Raw genomic sequence first — 20,070 nt, 5'->3', positions numbered from 1 at the left:
TGAAAAAAGGAATCAAACAATTTAAAAGTGTTTTCCTTGATTCACATGGTTCATTTCTGGTCGGGTCGAGGAACTAACAACTGTTTTAAAAGATATAAATACGCAGCGAAATGCATGTGTGGTTTACAAATAAATTAAGGTTTTGAATATTACAAAATCTCAAACAACATCTCTGGATTCTTCTTTTCAGTATATTTCTCAGCCAAAAGGGCATACTTCAATAGAGTGACTTCATCCCAATGTTTGGACATTAATTGCAATCCAACTGGTTTTCCATCAATAAAGCCAATAGGAATTGTGATTGAAGGGAATCCACAAAAGTTGGAAATAAAAATAAATTTCATAATTTGTGACAAGACATCATAGTCACTCACGCCATATCCTCCCTTCATGACTTGCTCGTTAACAAATTCTGGTGTCACTCCTGCAATTGTTGGAGTTGCATAAACATTCACATTTTGGAAAATCTTTTCGAATTCTTCCATTTGATGAGAACGGATTCTTTGAGCTGTTATTAATTGTGAGGATGAAATGTACTTTTGAGAAAGTAAACTCATTCTAGTTTCAGGACATAGCAACGATCTCTTGCTATACTCAAAGTATCCATAGTCCTTCATTCCATTTCTCATTTCAGAGGCAATGCAAACCAAATGTGAAACTCTGCTGGGTTCGAGAAGTGGTGTGAAAATAGAGTCATCGACTTTGGCTCCATACACTTTGCAAAACACATTTTCAATAAAATCTCTACACAATTTCACAATTCTTTGATCTTTGACGTCATTAAAATATGCATTGTCAATACCAATTTTTTGTCCCTCGAGGGAATAAAAGTTCTTATCGGCCAATCGAATTTCACTCAATCTCAAGTCTCGAGGTTGTGACCATGAAAATGCATCATTTTCTCTTCTACCTGCAATAGCAGCAAATGATAAAGTTAAATCAATTGCAGATGAAGTCAAAGGGCCAGCAACACATGTTGAAAAAGCAACTGGAGCACTGTGTTGATGATTTGAGACTCTGAAATGAGTAGGTTTCAAACCGTAGAGGCCACAAAAAGAGGCAGGAACTCGAACTGAACCGCCTCCATCTGTTCCAATCGATAATGGAACTAGACCAGAGGCAACGCATGCTCCTCCTCCAGAGCTGCTGCCTCCAGTGTCACATTTCATGTTGAATGGATTTCTTGCACTTCCAAAGTTTAAATTCATACCACGAGCTATTGTGGGGAATCATGTGTGGTCAATAAAAATTTAGAACACTCGAACACAAACTTGTTCTACTTACGACAAATTCCAATCTCATTTTGGTTTGCCTTGCCAACAAAAATAGCACCCAAAGCACGCAATGATTTACAAATATTATTTTCCTCCTCCAATGTGATGACATGATCAGAATATTCAGTCACTTTCATACCCTTACTTGAAGTAAATCCAGCAAGATCCAATTCATCCTTGATTGTGACAGGAACTCCATCAAACACAGAAATTTCCTTTCCTGCTTCATATCTCTCTGTCGATTCCTTTGCTTGCTTCAACAACAAATCAGCATCATATTTAATGACAGCACACAAGGGTGGATTCAGAGAATCTCCCTTCTTGATTGCATCCAAAATATTTTGAGCCACTTTTAACGGAGTGGTTTTCTTCTCCTTGTAAAGTCTATGAAATCGAGTCAAACTCTTCCAAACAGAAGGAGAGGAAGATTGTTCATCGGAACATTGATCATAATACTCATTGAGAATACGTTCAATTTCCTTCTTTTGAATTTCTTGAATGGACATTCCGTCATGATCTTGAGCATGTTTCCAATCCTTCAATTGTTCTTGTTCATTCCTTTCGGGAATGGGATATAATTTTGGAGCATTATAAACACTCAATTCATCTAAGAGAGAGAAATTGGAGGATTTCATAATAAATGGAACGACCAAATCACCCAATGGAGAATACTCCATCAGGGTAACGAAAAACCAAAAAAGAGCTCCTGTGAGCTTGGGAGCTTCCACGCTACGGATTTCATATTTACGGTTTTGAAGAAGATCTTTAATATTGGTTCTTTTTCCTGTGGGTATAGATGAGAATCAACACCATCATCACCATGATCATTTTGAATTAGTTGTTGTGGTTGTTATAATGGTAGGGATCAAAAGACCAATCATGAACAATATTTGAACGCCTTGATGATTACAAAATAATTCCTATTAACTAACTTACTTCCTACAAACGTGTCATAGGCATGATAACCCAAGAATGCGACCACTCCGAGAGCCGCAATGGTCAGCAAAAACATTTTTTTTTAATTCTTCCTTGAGTTGAGCTGGAATGAACTTGCATTCACAGTGGATCATGGAAATTTTCCGGTTGTGCATTTCAATTTTATATATAGTTTTATATAAACTTTTCAGATTAGGGATCAATGATATTATTTCAAACATTGAATACTCAGGTCATAGTATTCTGCCATATTTTGCTTGTCTTGGAAAATGTTCATGTGTCTCTCAATGTTGTATTCATAAAAATTGACCTTCTTTTGAAGATAGAGGGCTGTGAATTTTCCTCCACAAGAGACTTGATTGATTTCACATCGAGGTTCAAAAACGACACGAAAACTGCATGTTTGGAGATCATTGGGAAGAAAAATTTGTCCAAAATCATTTCCTCCACCTGTGTATGATGATGGAAACATTGAAACAGGTCATAATTCGTCATGAAATTCAAACCAATAATATTTTGTCGATCCAATATTCATCATATAATAGTATTGGTTAAATAATCAAAATTAGAAACCAAAATTAAAACATCTCAATAGAATACATACATCTCCACACCTTTCGGTCACTCGTTATTATCACTGTATGTGTCAGTCCACATGACAAGCCCGTCACAAAGGTATTAATATGTTTGATAAAGTTTCCAGTGACTGGAGAAATTGCCTCAAGTTTCAGACGTATAAAGGTTGAATTGACTGATTTGTTTTCACCGTTTCCTAATTGGCCATATCTTCCATCACCACACACAAAAATGTCGCAATGATCAACGACCACTACTGTATGATACAATCCAAGGGCAACATTGGTAATTTCTCGACCTGCAAAAGGAAGGTCCTTTGGTTGTGCAAAATCGAAAATTGTTGAGTCTACATCATATCCTAGTTGACCGTGGCAATTTCTTAAAATATTTTAGAGAATAAATTACGATGAAATTCAGCAAAAAATGTTCATCATCACAATTGAAATGTATTTCATAATTTCATCACCACATCAGGTACATAATTTTTTCACATAGAACGTCAACATTAGAAAAGATCACACATTTCTAACGTGCATACTTACAGTCCAGAGCAAAAATATTCATTATTATGCAAAACAATGACGCTGTGATACCCTCCACAAGCAACAAGTTTCACATTGGGTGGCTGATGTTCGTATCCTCTCAATTTAATTTCTGTAAGCTTGGCAAAACTCTGACCCTCCAAATTTCGTCCATATCTAAATGATGTGAACAAATAGTGCAATTTACAATGCCACATTCATTTAAATTGAATCGTCAATTATTCAAATAATAAATCCAAAATAATGAAATTAAATTTCAATAATATCAATTTTGAAAATCATGCATTCATAAATCCAATGTTTAAAAATTAAATAATTAACAATAAATTCCAAAAATCAAGGATTATATCATAATTACAAGTTTTCATCCACATCAAGCAAAGATTAATTCATAAATTCAAATACCTCTTATTAGATAACCACATTGTATTCAAAATAAAAATCACATACTGATGATAAGCATTCGATCCTCTTCCAAAAATTTGATTAAATTGATTCACCACAATACAATGATCATCTCCGACTTTGGAACAATCAAAACATTTCACTTTGAAATTCCGTTTCCATCCTTCTTCGGGTGTCCAACGAGTAAAAGTAAAATTGGTAATGGGCTGAGCCGATGAAGAGGCTAAATTAGATGAGCCTGTCATAGTAGCACCAGCACCACCAACACTCGCAGAACCAGCACCACCACTACTACTGAGGCTACTCGTACTGCCAGCACCAACAAGTCCCGGACTGCCATCTCCACTACCGACGACACTCACATGAGAGGCATGAGCATATAAATTCTGTAAAGGTGGAGTGCCGCACAAATAGATGGAATCCCCACAATCATTCATCGTGGAACCCGAGGATGATGATACATTACTCAAAGAAGATGAAGAACCTGAGCCTGAATGAGGATGATCATTACTATTATTGATTTTTCTAGCAATCAAATATGAAACTAGAGTTCCTCCATACAAATCATAAATCTTCTCTCCGCGTTGCAAAAAGCGATTCGTATCAAGTTTAGTTAAATCCTTCACTGGTTTGTTGTGGGAGAGTCCGAGTTGAAATTCAGTGTTCTTTCCGACCACAAAGACTTCATTGAGTCGGTTCGTGAGGAGAAGAAGATGAGAGGCTCCACAGCTGACTTTCTTGATACGAATGGCTTTCTTAACTTTGGTTCGGGTGAGAGCATTGCCAGTCTCGACCCAATCTGGAAAGGGTAGTTTGACTTTGTGCAGTTGAAAGACATCGACAAAGTCATCGGTGATACATTGACCTCCGTGGTTGTGGCCACATGTGAGGAGAGTAGCGTTTTGTCCATTGCTTTGGGGTTGTCCCATTTTGATGATGAATGGCTGTTGTTTGTTGTGCTGGTATGACTGAGCACAGAGGGTTCAATGTTACTTTATGATGAAATATTCTCGTTGTTGAAGCTGCTGTTGAATGTTTCACAATTTACCAACAACACGATTAAAATAATAGTATTATTATTATTAATATTACTACAGCTGCTCCGAAGCGATTGTTGTTGTTAGCTGAAATTTCCACAAATCGGGGTGAGCTGGTTGATTGTTCTGTTGATTGGAGTGTGTGATTTCCGAACACTCTAATTTTTTTTATTTTTGTGGGACACCTCAATCTTGTCAATTTGAAAGGACTTTCTTTTGAAATAAACTAGTAGATTACTACTACAAATATTTAATGCTTTTTCTTCTTCTTTTTTGATGATCCTTGTTGACCATTCTTATTGTTGGGTTGTTGTTGTTGAGTGGTGGCCTGAGGTTTTTGTTGTTGTTGAGGTTGTTTTTGCTCCTTTTGAGGTGACGTTTTTGGCTGTTGTTGTTGTGGTTGCTGAGGTTGTTGTTTTTGATTTTGTTTCTGAGCTTGTTGCTGCTGTTGTGGTTGTTGACTCTTCTTCTTACTCTTCTTTGAAGGTTGTTGTTGTTGTTGCTGCTTTTGTTTCTGCTTCTTTTCCCTTTCCTCCTTCTCAAGTAGATCGAATAACTCCTTTTCAGCTTGTTGACGTTCTTTTTCTGCATCCTTCTTACTTTGTTTTTGCTTGGGTGCTGTACTGGATTTTCTGCTCGTGTTTTCCATTGTGTTTTTCAGAACAGAATTTTGGTAAAAGAAATTAAGCCACTCGGGATGATTGTAAGGTCGATCGCTCTCAGGAGATTGCATGTAAGTCTTTGGGTTGAGTAATTTTCTCATGTGTGCTCTGTCTTCGGGATGCATTTTGCTAATGTCGTAACCAAAGTCATCAAATTCCTCGTCCTCTTCATCCTCTTCTTCATCTTCGTCCTCTTCATCCTCTTCATCGTAATATTCATCTTCATCTTCATCATAATCATCATCATCTTCAAAGTATTCATCGTCATCGTATTCATCTTCGTCGTAATATTCATCTTCTTCATCACTGTCGCCCATACCATAACCGCCCATCATTGAGCTAAATAAATCGGCAAATGCACCTCGAGTGGCCCTTTCCTCCTCGTCGTCATCACTTCCTTCCCACTCAGCTTCCTCCACATGCTTTAAACACTCTTCGATCGAGCCATAGTGGTAAATCATGGACCAAAATTCGTTCAAAGATGTTGAGTAAAAGTGAGGCTTTTCATGTCTTTCCGTGACTTCAAGAATATCCGTGAGTCGATCCTCATCAATCAGTTTTACATTTTGATCTAATACTTGAATGGTTCCTTTCGCATCTTGTGGAATTGAGGTAGCAACGTTCTTCTTTTTCTTTTTCTGCGAGGAAGAAGAATGATCCTTTTCAGAGTACCACCACAGCACATCTCCTCGGTAATTGGAGGAAGATGATGAAGCCTTTTGCTTGCCGAATGTAATAAATTTGTAATTTCCTGATTTTACGGCATTAAATCTTTTTAATCCTTGTTCTTTACAGGCCGAACAACCTCCCTCTTTAAAAGGTATGACTTCAAACTCTCCGTGATCACATAACGACCACAGCGGAACCAATGTAGGCATTCTTCAATAAGCTTATTTTTTTGTTTGAAAAAATTAAAATTCGTGAATTTTGATCGTCGATAGCAACAAGCAAGGTTGGAAGTGATTTGTTAACAACCGTAACGTTGTAGCCATGGCAAAATATGTCACAGGGAGGCAAATGATCATACAACGTTGAACCTAACGGTCAATTCCATGAGAACTCCACAAAAAAATAAATTTGTGGTCTTCAATGATAATAGGTTGTTTTTAATGTTGTAAATCGTAAGGGTTGAGAAACACTTGCTCTGTCAACCATCGTTGTTTTCCAAAAAAGTCAGAAGCTGGTACAATGGTACTTCTCTTTGCATCGACAAATTTTGCCGTATCTTTCCGATGATTCTTCTTATAGAACTCTAAATGTAAAAATTTCAACACGGCCGGATCCACCTCAGTTTTCACAGTAAATGGATCCACCTTCTCCTTTGCGAGAGTAGCCTCCAATTTCAAATCGACAAATCTCTTGGAACGTGATTTTTTAGGTGCTGCCGTTTCTAAGGTTGCTTGAATTTGTGGTGTTTTTGTTGTGGACGACTCTGTGGATGCTTCTTGTTTTTCATCTTGTTGAACTAAAAAATCCAAAACAGAGGCATCCAATAGTTTCTTTTGTTTTTTAGCTGATGATGATGATGAGGAGGAGGCAATGTCATTCTCTTCGTCATGGACTTCTTGCTCCTCCGAATGTTTTCGTTTTTCCGATTTTTTAGATAACTTTTTCAATTTCTTATCCCGAACACTTTGTTTTTTTAATTCCTGCTCAGCGAGTGCTGCAACAGCCATTTTGGCCTTGCTATGTATCATTTCCGGTGCTTCATCATCATCACTTTCTTCATGATGACGACCAGCAGCAATAAGTTTATTCGGAATGGACTTTTTCTCTGCGGATTTGGTTGGCATTTTTTTTGAACTTCCATCAAAAGATAAATAAATTTATTTGCCATTCGAATTATGAATTGAATTTACTTTGAAACGACGTCGAGATGAATGACATGCAAGCAATTTGATGAATCAATTAATTACATTTAGTTAATGCTCTCACTACTGATAGAGTGCAAATTTTCTCTTTTGTCCATATTTTCGTTGTCGAGAACCACCGCCATGATATTGACCTTGTGCATGACCGTGTTGATTACCTGAGGTAGAGGAAGAGGAAGGTTGGTCTCTTGATTTCTCACTCTGGTGAAGATTTAAATGTGCATAGAGAGCTTTTTCTCCTTCGCTTTCTCCATCTAGAGCCTTTCCAACAAGCTTTTGATTTCTCTGCTCATAGAATTGAAGTAAATTAGTGGTTGGTGTCCATGGTACTTTTTGAATTTCATTTCGAACCATGTCACGCTCATAAAACACGGCTTCATTTCGTTTAGCACGTTTCTTTGAAAGATCAGGACCTGTAGCGCCATTACTCGATGATTGAGTTGCGGCATCTTGAGCACTGGTACCTCCATCGCTTAATTGTGGCGTACCACCAGTGCCACCACCACCAGCTGCAGAAGTATTAGCAAGACTTGTCTGAGACTGAGAAGGATGAAGTGTTGGAGTTGGTGTGTGACTGCCGGTTGAGCCTGGTGCGTTAGGTGTCGGCGTTGAAATTCCACCACCACCACCAGCATTAACTGCTGATGAAAACTCATCGTCACTGTTCTCCTGTAGCTCATTCGTTGATGATTCAGCTTTCACAGGTTGATGAGGAGCGTTGGGTCGATTGATTTTCTCTGCATTGGGCAGTTGTGAAATGAGCTTCATAATGGTTGGGTGAGCAAGACCAAAGTATTCGGGTCCACTCACATTTGTGAAAACTCTCTTTCCAGATTCCTCACTCTTAATCTTGTTAATTTGTTTTACAATGGCAGTCCAGGCAGCAGTTGCACTTGGTGCCTCAATGACTTCGTTCGGATTGTCATCAGAGGTCAACACAAAAATTGGTGCATCTCCTCCGTCTTTGATTTCACACGTGTACAAACAACGCTTGTTTGTGTCTTTGACACTTGTATAGTATCGAGTGCTCTTGTATCCAACTGGCCAAATGTACTTGTCGGTGTGGAAAGTTGGTCGATCGTAGACCACTTTTCCAAGCGACAATACTGTCAATGCTCCCAATGGAATTGGAAAGATGATATTACCATAACGATCTCGTTGCACTTCGACTACTCTCTTGGCTCGTCGTCCGGTAGTGTCAGAGTCTCCTTGGGCCTTGTCAAAGAAAAATTGAGGCCACAATCGATCCATCACAGCTAATCCACTTTCCTTAAAACCTAGTGACAATAGCAACATCCGTAATTCGCCCCATACTTTTCGATAGGCATTCCAACGTTTGGTATGATCATTTTTGAGCTCTGGAAATAGTAATTCATCATTCATCTTGCAGTGCTCGTAAAACTTGGTAAGCATCTTTTCCAAATCATTTCTATCGAGTTCTGTAAAGTTTTCAGGAGATTTTCTGAGGAGTGAATTCATGAGAGGTGTTATAATTTTCGAGAAGAGAGTTGGATAAACTTCTTTAGCATTTTCAAATGTTAAAATGGAGGTCTCATCGGCTGTCAGTGGGAAGAATCTCGTGCTTCTCTCAATGCTGGATGGAGTATTGTAAATAAAATTATTATGCTTCATGAGGGCATGCTCTGAATCTTCGGTAGTGCGTGAGTTCTTCTCAGTGTCTCGCTTCACGTTAATTCTCACCAAGTGGATATTAATGACATCCACAAATTCATTCACTCGATACTTTGTGGTATTTTCTTCACTTTGAGAGATGGAAACATAGGGCTGGAATACCTTGTTCAAATGTAGAACATGCAAATAAACATCCTGTCCATGTTGTAATATGAGATGAGTGGGTGAGTGATTGTGTGTCTTGTTGTATTCTGATTCATAGACGAGTGTCACGGGCTTTTTAGTGGACAAGTGTCGCATCAAACAAATCGTCGGTAAAGTGTAGGGAGTAATCGGCGTAATTCTATGTACAGATTTTGTAGTGTACAAGTGTTCAATGGTTCTTTTGTTTGGATCTGCTCGAACCCACTTCAAATTGATAACACCTGAGGAAATATTCACGTCCTGAATGATATCAAAAGTGATGCCTTTGCATGCCAAGAATACATCATAGTTTGAAGTTCCTTCAGAGACATCTCTCATGGGAATCCCTTGTACAGCAATAACTACAAGTCCATACTGTTTTTGAGCAATTCTCTCACGTAGTATCCGATCAAAGCTGTCTCTTTCAATATCCCATATTTTTACAGATGCAAATGGAGCTGGATTGATTTTGAATTGTGAGGTATTTTGATCGAAGGTCTGACAAACAAATGTTGTCTCTTCATCGACATGATCAAAAACATCTTTCATTTTTGGAATGGGCATTATAATATCCAAGGTACATGAAAGTTTGTCGAGATCTTCCTCACTGAAAGATGAAAAGAATTTAAATTGTTGCATTTTGAGTTGGTACTCCATAACATTGAAGGTCGAGCTAGTATCCGGAGTGTGATGCATAAATTGTCGAATTTCAGATTTAAATTTTTCAAATTGTTTTTCAAAAATTGTGGCAAAATTTGCAATTAATTGAGTTTTAAGCTCCATATGTTCTTGCTGTTCCAATGAACACTTGGTGACATAAATTACTTTAAAACTAGAATTCACATTGTGTTGGGTCTTCTCTCTTGCTTTGACATCGGTGTGAGAAAATATTTGTAGAAATATATTTTGACATAATCTTTCAAGCTGTTGAATTGTAGGAAATGGATATGGGGAAGTCTTTTTTTCAATATCCGATGGTGTTCCGTGTAATTGGTCAATTTCAGTAGCAAGTTTGCTTGAAATCTAATGTCATTACATTTGTATCGTGTATATATATATAATTTTTAAATCATGTCAGACAGGAACGAGTATTTGTTTCATGATGAGGTTGGACATGATAACATAAAACATACCGCTAGAAAACTTTGTTGTTCCCAACTCCAATCGTTCATCATGGCTATTTCGCTACTGTGATGTTGGAGTGCTACACAAATTCCTGCCTCTTCGGGAAATATATCATTCACCATTCGACAATGATCTAATATGGTTTCAAGTGTAACGCTCCATTGTGGTTTTAAGTACTTCAATTGCTTTTTTGCCTTCTTACTTTCTAATTTCATTATTATAATAATCCGATCATCACCAATTATATGATTTTTTAAATATTAAATAATACGTGTATTGTATTACAAATTGATTACAGCAGCCATTATGAACCGAAATAATATTACCCATTTAATTGTTATGATTGGTGATGATGATCCTTACGTACCAATTAACAAATCAAACTCCTCAACGAATGCTTGATTCGGATCAAAAACATTTTCTCCCAAAACCACCAATGTCCGATTATAATAATCTGCTACCATAGCTCCTGCTGTTGAATGTGCGTTCATCGTATTGCCATTGGAAACGCCAACACGAAAAGAGGATGATGATGTCCCACTTTGTGAAGGAATCATTTTTTTCTGGTTGAAAAATTTTTCTGTTGTTCTTGTTTTGTGAAAATTCGAAATTCATTGTTGAATTCATTCACATGAAAGAAAGTGTTGTCATTGGATGGAGATCCTTTGATTATGCACATTGTTGGACAGGAATATATGATCCACAGTCATCTTGTCTTGTCAATATTGACATTTGGTATGATCTCATGATATTTAAAACAGTCATGAACCAGTTCAATGAATGCTAATTTATAATAGTCGTTCTTGTCACTCACACCTTTGATAATGTCACTGTTATTTTGGTATTGCATTTTTCACAGAGCGAATCATCTTTACATTACAACACTGAACACGTTGACTTTTACATAAAATGCAAAGAAAGTTCATCTCATGTCATAGTCGAACTCGATCATCAGAAGAACCTATCGGTCCTGATGAAAGTGTTGCAAAAACTGACATTCTTTCTTGCCTACCTTATACATTACACAATGACCAAGAAGTGGCGATATTAGCTTTCAAATATAATGGACATACTCTTCGCAGTGCTTTAGGTTCGAGAAAGGACAAACAAGTGGTTTTGCAAGCCGTTCAACAAAATGGATAGGCACTCGAGTGGACATCCTTTACTTTGAAGGATGACAAACAAGTGGTGATGCGACAGTTCAACAAAATGGACATGCTTTACAATTTGCTTCATTTACTTTAAAATTGGATCAGGAAATTGTATTGACAGCAGTTCGACAAAAAATCTTTAATATTTGGGTTCCTTAAGAGAAGATCCTGAAATTGTCATGGCAGAGTACCAACAGAACTGCTCAGTGATCAGCTACTTTCCTCAACAATTGAAAAATGACAGAGAGTTCATTCTAAAATATGCATGTTAGGAAGTACTGTGAGTTAAATGAGGAGTTTATGTATGATAGAGAAGTTGTGATAAGGGCAATGAAGAGAAACACTGATTTGCCATTTGTTCGAGATGTTTTTATGGTTGATGAAGAATTTATTCTTCAAACAATTAAGAATGGGATTGGAGGTGCACTTCGTTATGTTTCTGATCGAGTGAAATGTGACAAGGAGCTTGTGATGAAAGTGGCAAAACTAGATCCTCATAGGACCATGACATAGTTCAAAACTAGCAGGCTATGATGAGCGAGGTAAAAATGTTCGTACTGAAAGAGCATGGATATCCCATTTCAGACAACGTTGAACAAGACTACATGATACGCGTGAATCATTACTATCATGGATATTAGCCATCTGAACGACCAAATCTCTGTGAATGGAAACCCCTATTGAATTCGCAAGAGTATTAATTGAGAATGGCTTTACAACATTAAGTATACATTCGGTTCATCCTGCACAATGACATTACCTCTCGACAAAATATTGACCTCCCATGGACTGCTACTATTGCATTCTTAGTGTGGCGCATTACTAATATGAAATCAAATTCATTTGAAAATGAGAACTCGGTGATTACCTTCGTCACAAACAAGCAACTCACCAGTCATTTCATTCAGGCACATTCCAGATGGATGATAAAATTGCTGACAATCACCGTCATGCATGAATCCTGACAAACATTTCAAAAATTCTCCATTCTGAGAAAAAATTTGTATCCTATGATTTTGAGCATCACACACAATGATATTTCCAGAAATTCGATCAAACTCCAAAGAGTAGGGACAATTAAAAGTACCCAACTCTTCTCCGGAGGTGTCACCAATGGTTTTCATGAGCTGCCATCGACCATCTTGATCTTTTCTCATAATTCCAATTCGATGAGCGAGTAAGGCTTCACTCACAATTAAATCATTCTCATTTGTGAAACTGAGTCCATAAACTCTATTCTCGAGATGTATACTATCTATTGCATAGCCAAAAATGGAATTTAAAATGGTAATATTCGTTCCATTACAAACAAAAATTTCATTCCTGTAATATTGAGTTCCATACTTCACTGCAATTGCTTGTGGAGTGTCAAAATCAGTTTTCCAAATGTATTCCTTTTTCATTTCTGTTCGATCGAGCTGACCTAAAAAGGCTTTACATAGCAATTGCCTTAAATGGAATTTGTAAACTCCACTGTCTCCGTTACTTCCAAACAGAAGAGCGTCATTATTGTGTCCATCATGGTTTTCTTCAATGCATAAATACATTGGGTGTTTGGATGGGGTTGGAATTGTTGCCTTAAATTGTCTATTATATAAATCGAAAATTTGAATTCTTCTATTGTTGTAATCACTGACAAGAATACAATGGTGATGGTACGATATTTTCACATCATGAGGTAAATGTAATTGATTGTTCGATTTTCCATAGACACCATGCTCTCCAATCGAATCGATAAAATCAAATCTCATTTCAAAACTTCGATTCCTCTTTTTACAGTTCACCACCATTTGTTCTTTCAATTTTGAAAATAATCTTCCAATAAGACCTTTGTTGCCACATTCCGTTTCCAAACATCCATCAAAGTCCATTAAAATGATTTGACATGGTATGTTACCATCCAGTGTGGTTGTGGTGGTTGTTGTTGAGGTTGTGGTGGTGGTGGTGGTATGGATACAGGTCATGCTGTTGTTGTTCTCTTTTTCAACCTTTGTGAATATCTGATATTTACATGGCAATGATGATGAGAACATCTTTTGATTCTTTTCTTCATCAACAACAACAACAGGATGCACATCAAGAAAAGACTTTTCATGTCTTTTCGGTGAAGTGATTGCAACTTGCAACACTTGTTTCAAGCCAAGCTTTGCCTCTTCTTTGGTGGTTGCCAACAAAGAATTCAAACTCCTCTCCATGAATGGTTCCGAATTGATCATTGAATTAGAACAAACATAATGTGAATGGTCCATAACTTACTTGGTTTGTTGTTGATGAGAAGAAGATGCAACAGAAAGTTCCATTGGCTGTAATTCTTCCTTCAAGAAGATTTGCATTTTTTTATTATTTGTGGGATTTTGTTTTCACTTTAAAAATGGTTCGTTCTTGTCGGATGTACCAATTCTTTTTTCGTAGAATGAGAGAATTGGGAAAATTCAATGATGGATGGGTCTTTGACAATTTGGGTTTTGAAAAGTTTTGAAGAAACAATAACAACCTGGCACTTGGCTGAATACATGTATGAATGGTTAATATATATTATTATAAATAAAATTAATATCATTCATATTGAGGTAATTTCAAGGTTTATCAAATTGATTCATGAACAATAATATTCAAAATCGATTCAACGGATTCTCAGCAACAATGTATTTTCTTGTATTTTCAATGAACCTTTGAAAATGTAAACAAATTCAATGAACTGTAAAAATCTCCCATCATGAGATTTCAAAATTAGTGCTTTAAAGAGATTTACTTGTACAATTTCATTTTCAGGACAAATTTCTCTTATTGGTCCTTTCATGTCCTTCTTTCAATGGAATAGAAACGATGTTTTATACATGTGAACCTTTTTCGATGACGACTGACAGGACAATCGCAGAAGGAAAGCATGACGAATTTATATCGATAGAGCATCTAAAGGTGTCATTAATCTTGTTCCGAAAAAATCAACAAGAAAAATTATCCTTGCTGAAACCATCATCCTCGAGCCTCTCACTCTTTCATATTGTTGCTAACAACAAAACATCACAAAAGTGCCAAATGTCATCATCCGTTCCGACTTCGAAACCCACCTCCTCTCATCAAACCAAAGCCTTCCTTCTCGGTCGATTACGAACCACTTCTCAAGATCTCCTCTCCAATGAAAAATCCTTTCTTTCCATCCCTACCTGTTTTGGAAAAATCGAATTGTCTGGTCTTCGATGCATTTCTCTTCTTTCCATGTTTGTCAATATTGTTGCGTTTTGTGTCTTGTTAGCAATTTTAGTGCAAGTTTATTATTTGCAAGCGAATCATAATTTTCTAATTGTGGAAAATACAGTCGATGCTGCTCGATTTAGAGATATCATTACGAATAGTGTCAAAACTGCCACTTTGTATGCGGCGTGTTTGCCAGCGTTGAATGTTTCGATCCTGTCGAAAAGTGTCAATACGACGACAGCTGTCATGACATCAAGTTTGGTACAGACACAACTTGCAAACTTTAATCGATATTCGAATCTCTTTCCAACGTTTTTGAATCGAGTCATTTCAAGTCTCACTCAAGATGAAATTACACTCTTACAACTGAATGACACTTCCATATATGTCAATAGTTCATCCATTCAAATGGAGTCGAAAGCAGCTTCATTAGTTAGTGAAACAAGGTCAATCCATAGAAGCTCTCAAACTTTTACTATCCGATGACTATTTAAACATATCATCGACAGCCAACAAATTGGAACCCATTGTTAAATATGTCAATAACAAGGAACTTGCAACTAATACTAAATTGTCCTCGGGAGCTTTGGCCGGACTTGTCATTGTTTGTGTGGCCATGGCCATTGTCTTTCCAGTCGTAGTTTTGACATTGATTTGTGCTCTGAATCGAGATGCAGTCTATCGAAAGAGATTGCAAAAAGCAAATGCCATCATGTTGATTGACACAATGCAAGATCCTCATTTGAGAGAATTATTTAAAAAACATTGTGAAAAAGAACATTCGTTGGACAATTACAAATTTTTGGAGAAAATTGCCGAATATAAGAATTTGTGTGCAAAGAGTTTTGAAATCAAATCCATCTTGTTTGATTACAGTTCGACTGAAACCAATGATGACACTGTATCTGTGTCCACAGCCGTGACAAGTAACAGTTCGGATATTACCGAAAATGGTAAAAAAAAGAAGAAGAAAAATATTCAACATTACACGGAACAGGATTTGAAAGATATTGAAAAGAAAAAGTTTGAACTCGCCACTTTGATCTATTCTGAATTTTTGGTGTTGGAAGGAGCTCACTCGGTGAATATTTCAAAAAAGAATGGCAGATGCCGTCAAGTTGGAATTGGACCGAATTTCTTCCTTGACAAGTGGCATTGAAAAAGAAGTCACTTCTCCCAACACTACCACCACCACGACAACCTCCATCACCGATCAAGACACCTCTAGTTTTGGTCTCTACGTTTGGGATGAAAAAACTCTTTCTGAAAGACTCTTCGATGAGTTGGAACAAGAAATTGCCATTGTCATGATTGACACACATCATCGTTTCAAGTTGAGTTTGGAATTCCAAAAACAAATGAAAATTCATAATATTCAAAACAAGTTGAAACAAACCAAGGGAGGAGTGTCAAGTTCAAATAACAACAACAATCCTCCTTCTTCGAATGGAGTGGTCCAAACATCAATAATAAACTCATTGTGAAATCATTCTTTTTGTCAAGTGACAAAATCGTTATTTATTGCTGAAATGAAACCATAAAAATGTCGCAATCATCCACCCAACCACTCAGTTCAGAAGGTGTCAAAATTTCCAACACGACTGTCAAGCTCACGGATGTGAAAGAAGACGACGTCGTGGTTTGCTCCTCCTCCTCCTCCGAAAAGGATCCAGCTTTCAATTGGTCCACTCTTGATCCCAATTCATCGCTTCTTCTTCTCTCAATGAGGAGTGCTCTTTCCTTGAAAGAAGAAGAAGAAAATTCTTCGGAAGAACAACACAACACGTCCTGGAATCTAAATGCCGCCACCACCACCACGAATATCACAAGGATGAACTCTAACAACAAGGAATTATTTAAAATTTCAAATGGCAGAAAAATCATCTTCTTTCATCAACAAGACCCACAAAAACCCACAACCGCTGCAGGAATTCTTCTCTTCAAATATCATCAAGAATTGGATAAAACTCTCTTCCTGATTGGGAAAGAACATGAGAAGGGATGGTGTCATTTCGGAGGAAGAGTCGAGATGGAAGATTCTTCCATTTCACAAACGGCTATTCGAGAGTTGGATGAAGAAACGTATTTCACCTTTTCGAGAAGTGATATTTCGAAAATGAAATATTGCATCGATCGAGGATATTGTAAAAGTTTTTATCTCAAATATTCAAAACAAGTCATTTACTTGGTGTGTGTGAATCAATGTCCACATTTGGATGAATTCACAAAAAAGATGGAACAATCATTGTGTGGATGTAAAGAAATTAGTGAATTTAAATGGGATGACTTGGAGATGGATTTGAAAGAATACAGACGATTTTTTGGTGATTTCTTGAAAAGGTATAAACCACAAATTTTGGATTATGCTGACAAGACTGCCAAACGTCTTCACAACAACACCAAAAAGAACAGTGGAATTCCAAATTCAAATAAATGACTCGAACATTTTTTCGACTTTACAAAATGTTATTCTTTTGTTGAATTTCATAAATTTCCACCCAATTTCTAAATTCCCTTGTTTCAATGAATCTTGAATGAGTATCTGCGAGGTTGGACATGATCGAATCACGCAACAAGTTGTTTAAATCTCCATTGGTGGGCACTTCCGATTCTGACGATGCTATAAATGTTGAATGAAGAGAATTCGAATTTCCTTTTCGATTCTCATCGACAAGTTCGACGCCCTGTGAACATTTTTTACACTTTTCCAGTAACATGTAGAATTGATGTCGTACCACCGAGGATAAATTCAATTCATAGATGGCATTATCTCGAATGAAATCTCGTTCCATTTCAAGTAGGAATTGCAAATTCAAAGGTTTGTCAAGTCCTTTTGCTTCTAAAACTTCCAAATCTTTGAAACATAAATAATTTTCCAGTGAGAGTTCCTTTTCAGTGTATTCTGCAAAGAGAGTTTTAAATTCTGGAATTTTCAAATATCTTTCAAGTTCTGACAAAAGAGAGGTATTGGATTTCTTCTTTCTAAATAAGGAAATTAGTTCTGAAGCAATCACTGTTCCTCCACAAATTAAAATCGCCCAAAAATAAATCATCAACACCAAGAATCTGTTGAAATGTGCCACACCTCCTGTTTTGAAATTACTCACTGATCCTTGAATGATCACTAAAATCAAAATGGTCACAAAAATCAATGAAGAAAAAATCAAATCCAATCTCACATAAAAAGGATCATCAAAAAAGAGATACTTTCTCAAACCACCACTTTGTGACATCATTTGTCGATTCACAACCACATCCATCGCAATGACAGTTGCAGCCACAAAGGTTCCAATTAATAAATAGAGAGCAAAACTGATATTAATCACACGAATGATGTCATTCTCATTGTTGAAAATATCAAAAAACATGGTCACTCCTTGAATGGAGAATATACTTGAAATGAGAATTGAAATGCCACACATGAGCACTATTCCTACAGAGTTGGATGAAAACCATTTCACTCGTGCAATATCTTTCTCGCCTTTTGAAAGCATCTTGTACAAATTTCTCAAATAATAAAATCGAATGACCATACAAGCATAGCACACGACCCAAAAACAGCAAATAAACATTCGAACGTAACCCAATGCAGGAGCACATGAATTTGCAAAATATTCAGATCCAGCTCCAAATTCAAAGAAAATGATGAATACTGGCAAGTAAGGTATGATTAATCTTCTTTTTAAGGCTGGTTTGAGAAAAGATTTCGTTCCAAACAATAATCCAAAATAAGTGACAAGTAAGATAATCACTGGAATGTTCCAAAAGTCTGTTTCCTCAAATTTGTAATCATTGCAATTGGTATCAACACATCGATGATAGGCCGATGAATACAGAGATGACAAATAATCTTGTAATGTCCATTCACCTGTTAAAGTGACACCTAATCGAGCTTCAGTGTTTCGAATCATGGTTTCGAAGGCCTCTCGATCGACATTTGGAGTCGAACCAGTGACATTGGTAATGAAATCGAGATCCTCTTGTGTGACATTTCCAAAATTATAATAATTGGCCAAATCTGCCTCATTGGCATAAAATTGCATATGTGAAGTTAGGCCCACTAAATAGGAATTTGTAATGGAAAACCAAGGAAGATATGGATAATTATAGCCAACAATATATGGAGCTAATCGAATGGGAATGAAATCTTGAGGATTGATATAACTTGCGATTGGATCATTGGGTAGGATGGGTTTTCGAATTCCAGTGCCATCGCGATAGAATCTAATGTATTGAAAAAAGAAGGTTGGAAGGGTAATGATGACATCAAAGTCCTGTGAAAAGTTTCCAAATTGGGTAAATAGCAACACGGTTGACAATAAAGAAATAAGATTGGAAACAATCGATTCATGAATCATCATTGAACTCACCTCGAAAACATGTCTTGGTCGACAATTTCTTGAATAAAATACAAACGTAGAAACCATTGGAATGACTTCTGACAGTCCATAATACTTCAAAACATATTGTAAAAAATTCCGATATCCTCTCTCCACTCCAATTTTCAAATTTGCCAACTTTCCACTTTTCGACATGTTTTTCAACCAATCCACAAAGTCCATGGTGTTGATCACATTGTATTCGGAACTGACATTTTTCCAAATAAAGGCAGTCATGTAGTTCGTGACCATCACAATCGATCTCGAACCAATCGTTGTAATCAAGGAAGTGTTGGATTGAAAGTCTTTATCCGAATACGAATTAACATCCCAATTCATAAAGGAACTAGCATATGGAATGGTCGAGTTGAGTTTCGGATACACCATAATGGTCGACCACTTGGATGATGTTTCTTCTTGTTCCGAAGCAACGAACAACCATCGTCGACTCTTCGAAAGGGAGAAGATGGGTTTGAAAATTTCGATCGAAGAAGGTTGGATTTTGGTGGCGGAGGTCGTGTGAAATAATAATAACAACAACAACAACAAGAATAACAACACAGACATGATCGACCACATGGCGAATATTCCAACACTTTCACACGATTGAGTCATCCATGGTGGTGTTTGAAGGGGATGAACTTTTAGGGTCCTTCTTCTTTGAGTTGTTGTGGTCGAGGTGATGAAGGTCGAAGTGGTGGTATTCGAAGAAAAAGGAGAGTAGTAGTGAAATAATTCAGTCGAAATGGTGTGAAAGTGTTGGTGATGGTGTTGGGAAAACATTTTTGTGAGATTTTTTGGAGAGACGTTTCAATAATAATGACCCGATTTGAGGTTCATTGAGTGTCGTGTCGTGATTTGTGGTTGAGAGTTTGGTCGCAACAGAACTCAACAGAACTTGTGACTTGTTGGCGATTTCCCAGCATCGAATTCTCCAATAGTAAAGTGTGATTGTTAAAATGAATGTTGTGTTGTTGCATGTGATAATAACATCAATAAATTTCGGTTTGCTGAAAGTAGTCGTAAATATTACCGTTCGATTTTGTCGTTGATCTACTTTTTGAGCACTTTCTTACATTTTGACATTTGACTGATGACT

General features: G+C 36.9%; 9 protein-coding genes across 9 annotated transcripts; 2 read left to right on the top strand and 7 right to left on the bottom strand.

The window, feature by feature from the left end:
* Positions 1 to 149: 149 nt before the first annotated feature.
* FDP41_008793 (uncharacterized protein) lies at positions 150 to 2,286 on the bottom strand (the record flags this gene model as incomplete). The annotated part of the gene is made up of 3 exons (XM_044712684.1): positions 150 to 1,216; positions 1,285 to 2,058; positions 2,211 to 2,286. The coding sequence occupies 3 exons, from the start codon at positions 2,284 to 2,286 to the stop codon at positions 150 to 152; spliced, it is 1,917 nt and encodes a 638-aa protein (XP_044557655.1).
* Positions 2,287 to 2,418: 132 nt separating this feature from the next.
* Positions 2,419 to 4,662, bottom strand: FDP41_008792 (uncharacterized protein; the record flags this gene model as incomplete). The annotated part of the gene is made up of 4 exons (XM_044712683.1): positions 2,419 to 2,660; positions 2,815 to 3,164; positions 3,329 to 3,484; positions 3,779 to 4,662. 4 exons carry the CDS (start codon positions 4,660 to 4,662, stop codon positions 2,419 to 2,421), a joined length of 1,632 nt encoding a protein of 543 aa, XP_044557654.1.
* A 358-nt stretch (positions 4,663 to 5,020) lies between these two features.
* FDP41_008791 (uncharacterized protein) lies at positions 5,021 to 6,310 on the bottom strand (the record flags this gene model as incomplete). The annotated part of the gene is made up of 1 exon (XM_044712682.1): positions 5,021 to 6,310. One exon carries the CDS (start codon positions 6,308 to 6,310, stop codon positions 5,021 to 5,023), a length of 1,290 nt encoding a protein of 429 aa, XP_044557653.1.
* Positions 6,311 to 6,538: 228 nt separating this feature from the next.
* FDP41_008790 (uncharacterized protein) lies at positions 6,539 to 7,225 on the bottom strand (the record flags this gene model as incomplete). Its single annotated transcript, XM_044712681.1, has 1 exon — positions 6,539 to 7,225. The coding sequence occupies one exon, from the start codon at positions 7,223 to 7,225 to the stop codon at positions 6,539 to 6,541; it is 687 nt and encodes a 228-aa protein (XP_044557652.1).
* Positions 7,226 to 7,366: 141 nt separating this feature from the next.
* FDP41_008789 (uncharacterized protein) lies at positions 7,367 to 10,800 on the bottom strand (the record flags this gene model as incomplete). The annotated part of the gene is made up of 3 exons (XM_044712679.1): positions 7,367 to 10,141; positions 10,252 to 10,448; positions 10,611 to 10,800. The coding sequence occupies 3 exons, from the start codon at positions 10,798 to 10,800 to the stop codon at positions 7,367 to 7,369; spliced, it is 3,162 nt and encodes a 1,053-aa protein (XP_044557651.1).
* A 1,433-nt stretch (positions 10,801 to 12,233) lies between these two features.
* FDP41_008788 (uncharacterized protein) lies at positions 12,234 to 13,727 on the bottom strand (the record flags this gene model as incomplete). The annotated part of the gene is made up of 2 exons (XM_044712678.1): positions 12,234 to 13,578; positions 13,651 to 13,727. The coding sequence occupies 2 exons, from the start codon at positions 13,725 to 13,727 to the stop codon at positions 12,234 to 12,236; spliced, it is 1,422 nt and encodes a 473-aa protein (XP_044557650.1).
* Positions 13,728 to 14,433: 706 nt separating this feature from the next.
* Positions 14,434 to 16,076, top strand: FDP41_008787 (uncharacterized protein; the record flags this gene model as incomplete). The annotated part of the gene is made up of 3 exons (XM_044712677.1): positions 14,434 to 15,028; positions 15,102 to 15,704; positions 15,757 to 16,076. The coding sequence occupies 3 exons, from the start codon at positions 14,434 to 14,436 to the stop codon at positions 16,074 to 16,076; spliced, it is 1,518 nt and encodes a 505-aa protein (XP_044557649.1).
* A 59-nt stretch (positions 16,077 to 16,135) lies between these two features.
* Positions 16,136 to 17,029, top strand: FDP41_008786 (uncharacterized protein; the record flags this gene model as incomplete). The annotated part of the gene is made up of 1 exon (XM_044712676.1): positions 16,136 to 17,029. One exon carries the CDS (start codon positions 16,136 to 16,138, stop codon positions 17,027 to 17,029), a length of 894 nt encoding a protein of 297 aa, XP_044557648.1.
* A 19-nt stretch (positions 17,030 to 17,048) lies between these two features.
* FDP41_008785 (uncharacterized protein) lies at positions 17,049 to 19,358 on the bottom strand (the record flags this gene model as incomplete). Its single annotated transcript, XM_044712675.1, has 1 exon — positions 17,049 to 19,358. One exon carries the CDS (start codon positions 19,356 to 19,358, stop codon positions 17,049 to 17,051), a length of 2,310 nt encoding a protein of 769 aa, XP_044557647.1.
* Between the last annotated feature and the right edge of the window lie 712 nt (positions 19,359 to 20,070).

This window comes from Naegleria fowleri (genome assembly GCF_008403515.1).
Source record: "Naegleria fowleri strain ATCC 30894 chromosome Unknown tig64, whole genome shotgun sequence".
NCBI lineage: Eukaryota > Heterolobosea > Eutetramitea > Acrasida > Naegleriidae > Naegleria > Naegleria fowleri.
Note: the sequence above shows the minus strand (reverse complement) of the source record. Positions and strands in the feature narration are given on the sequence as shown.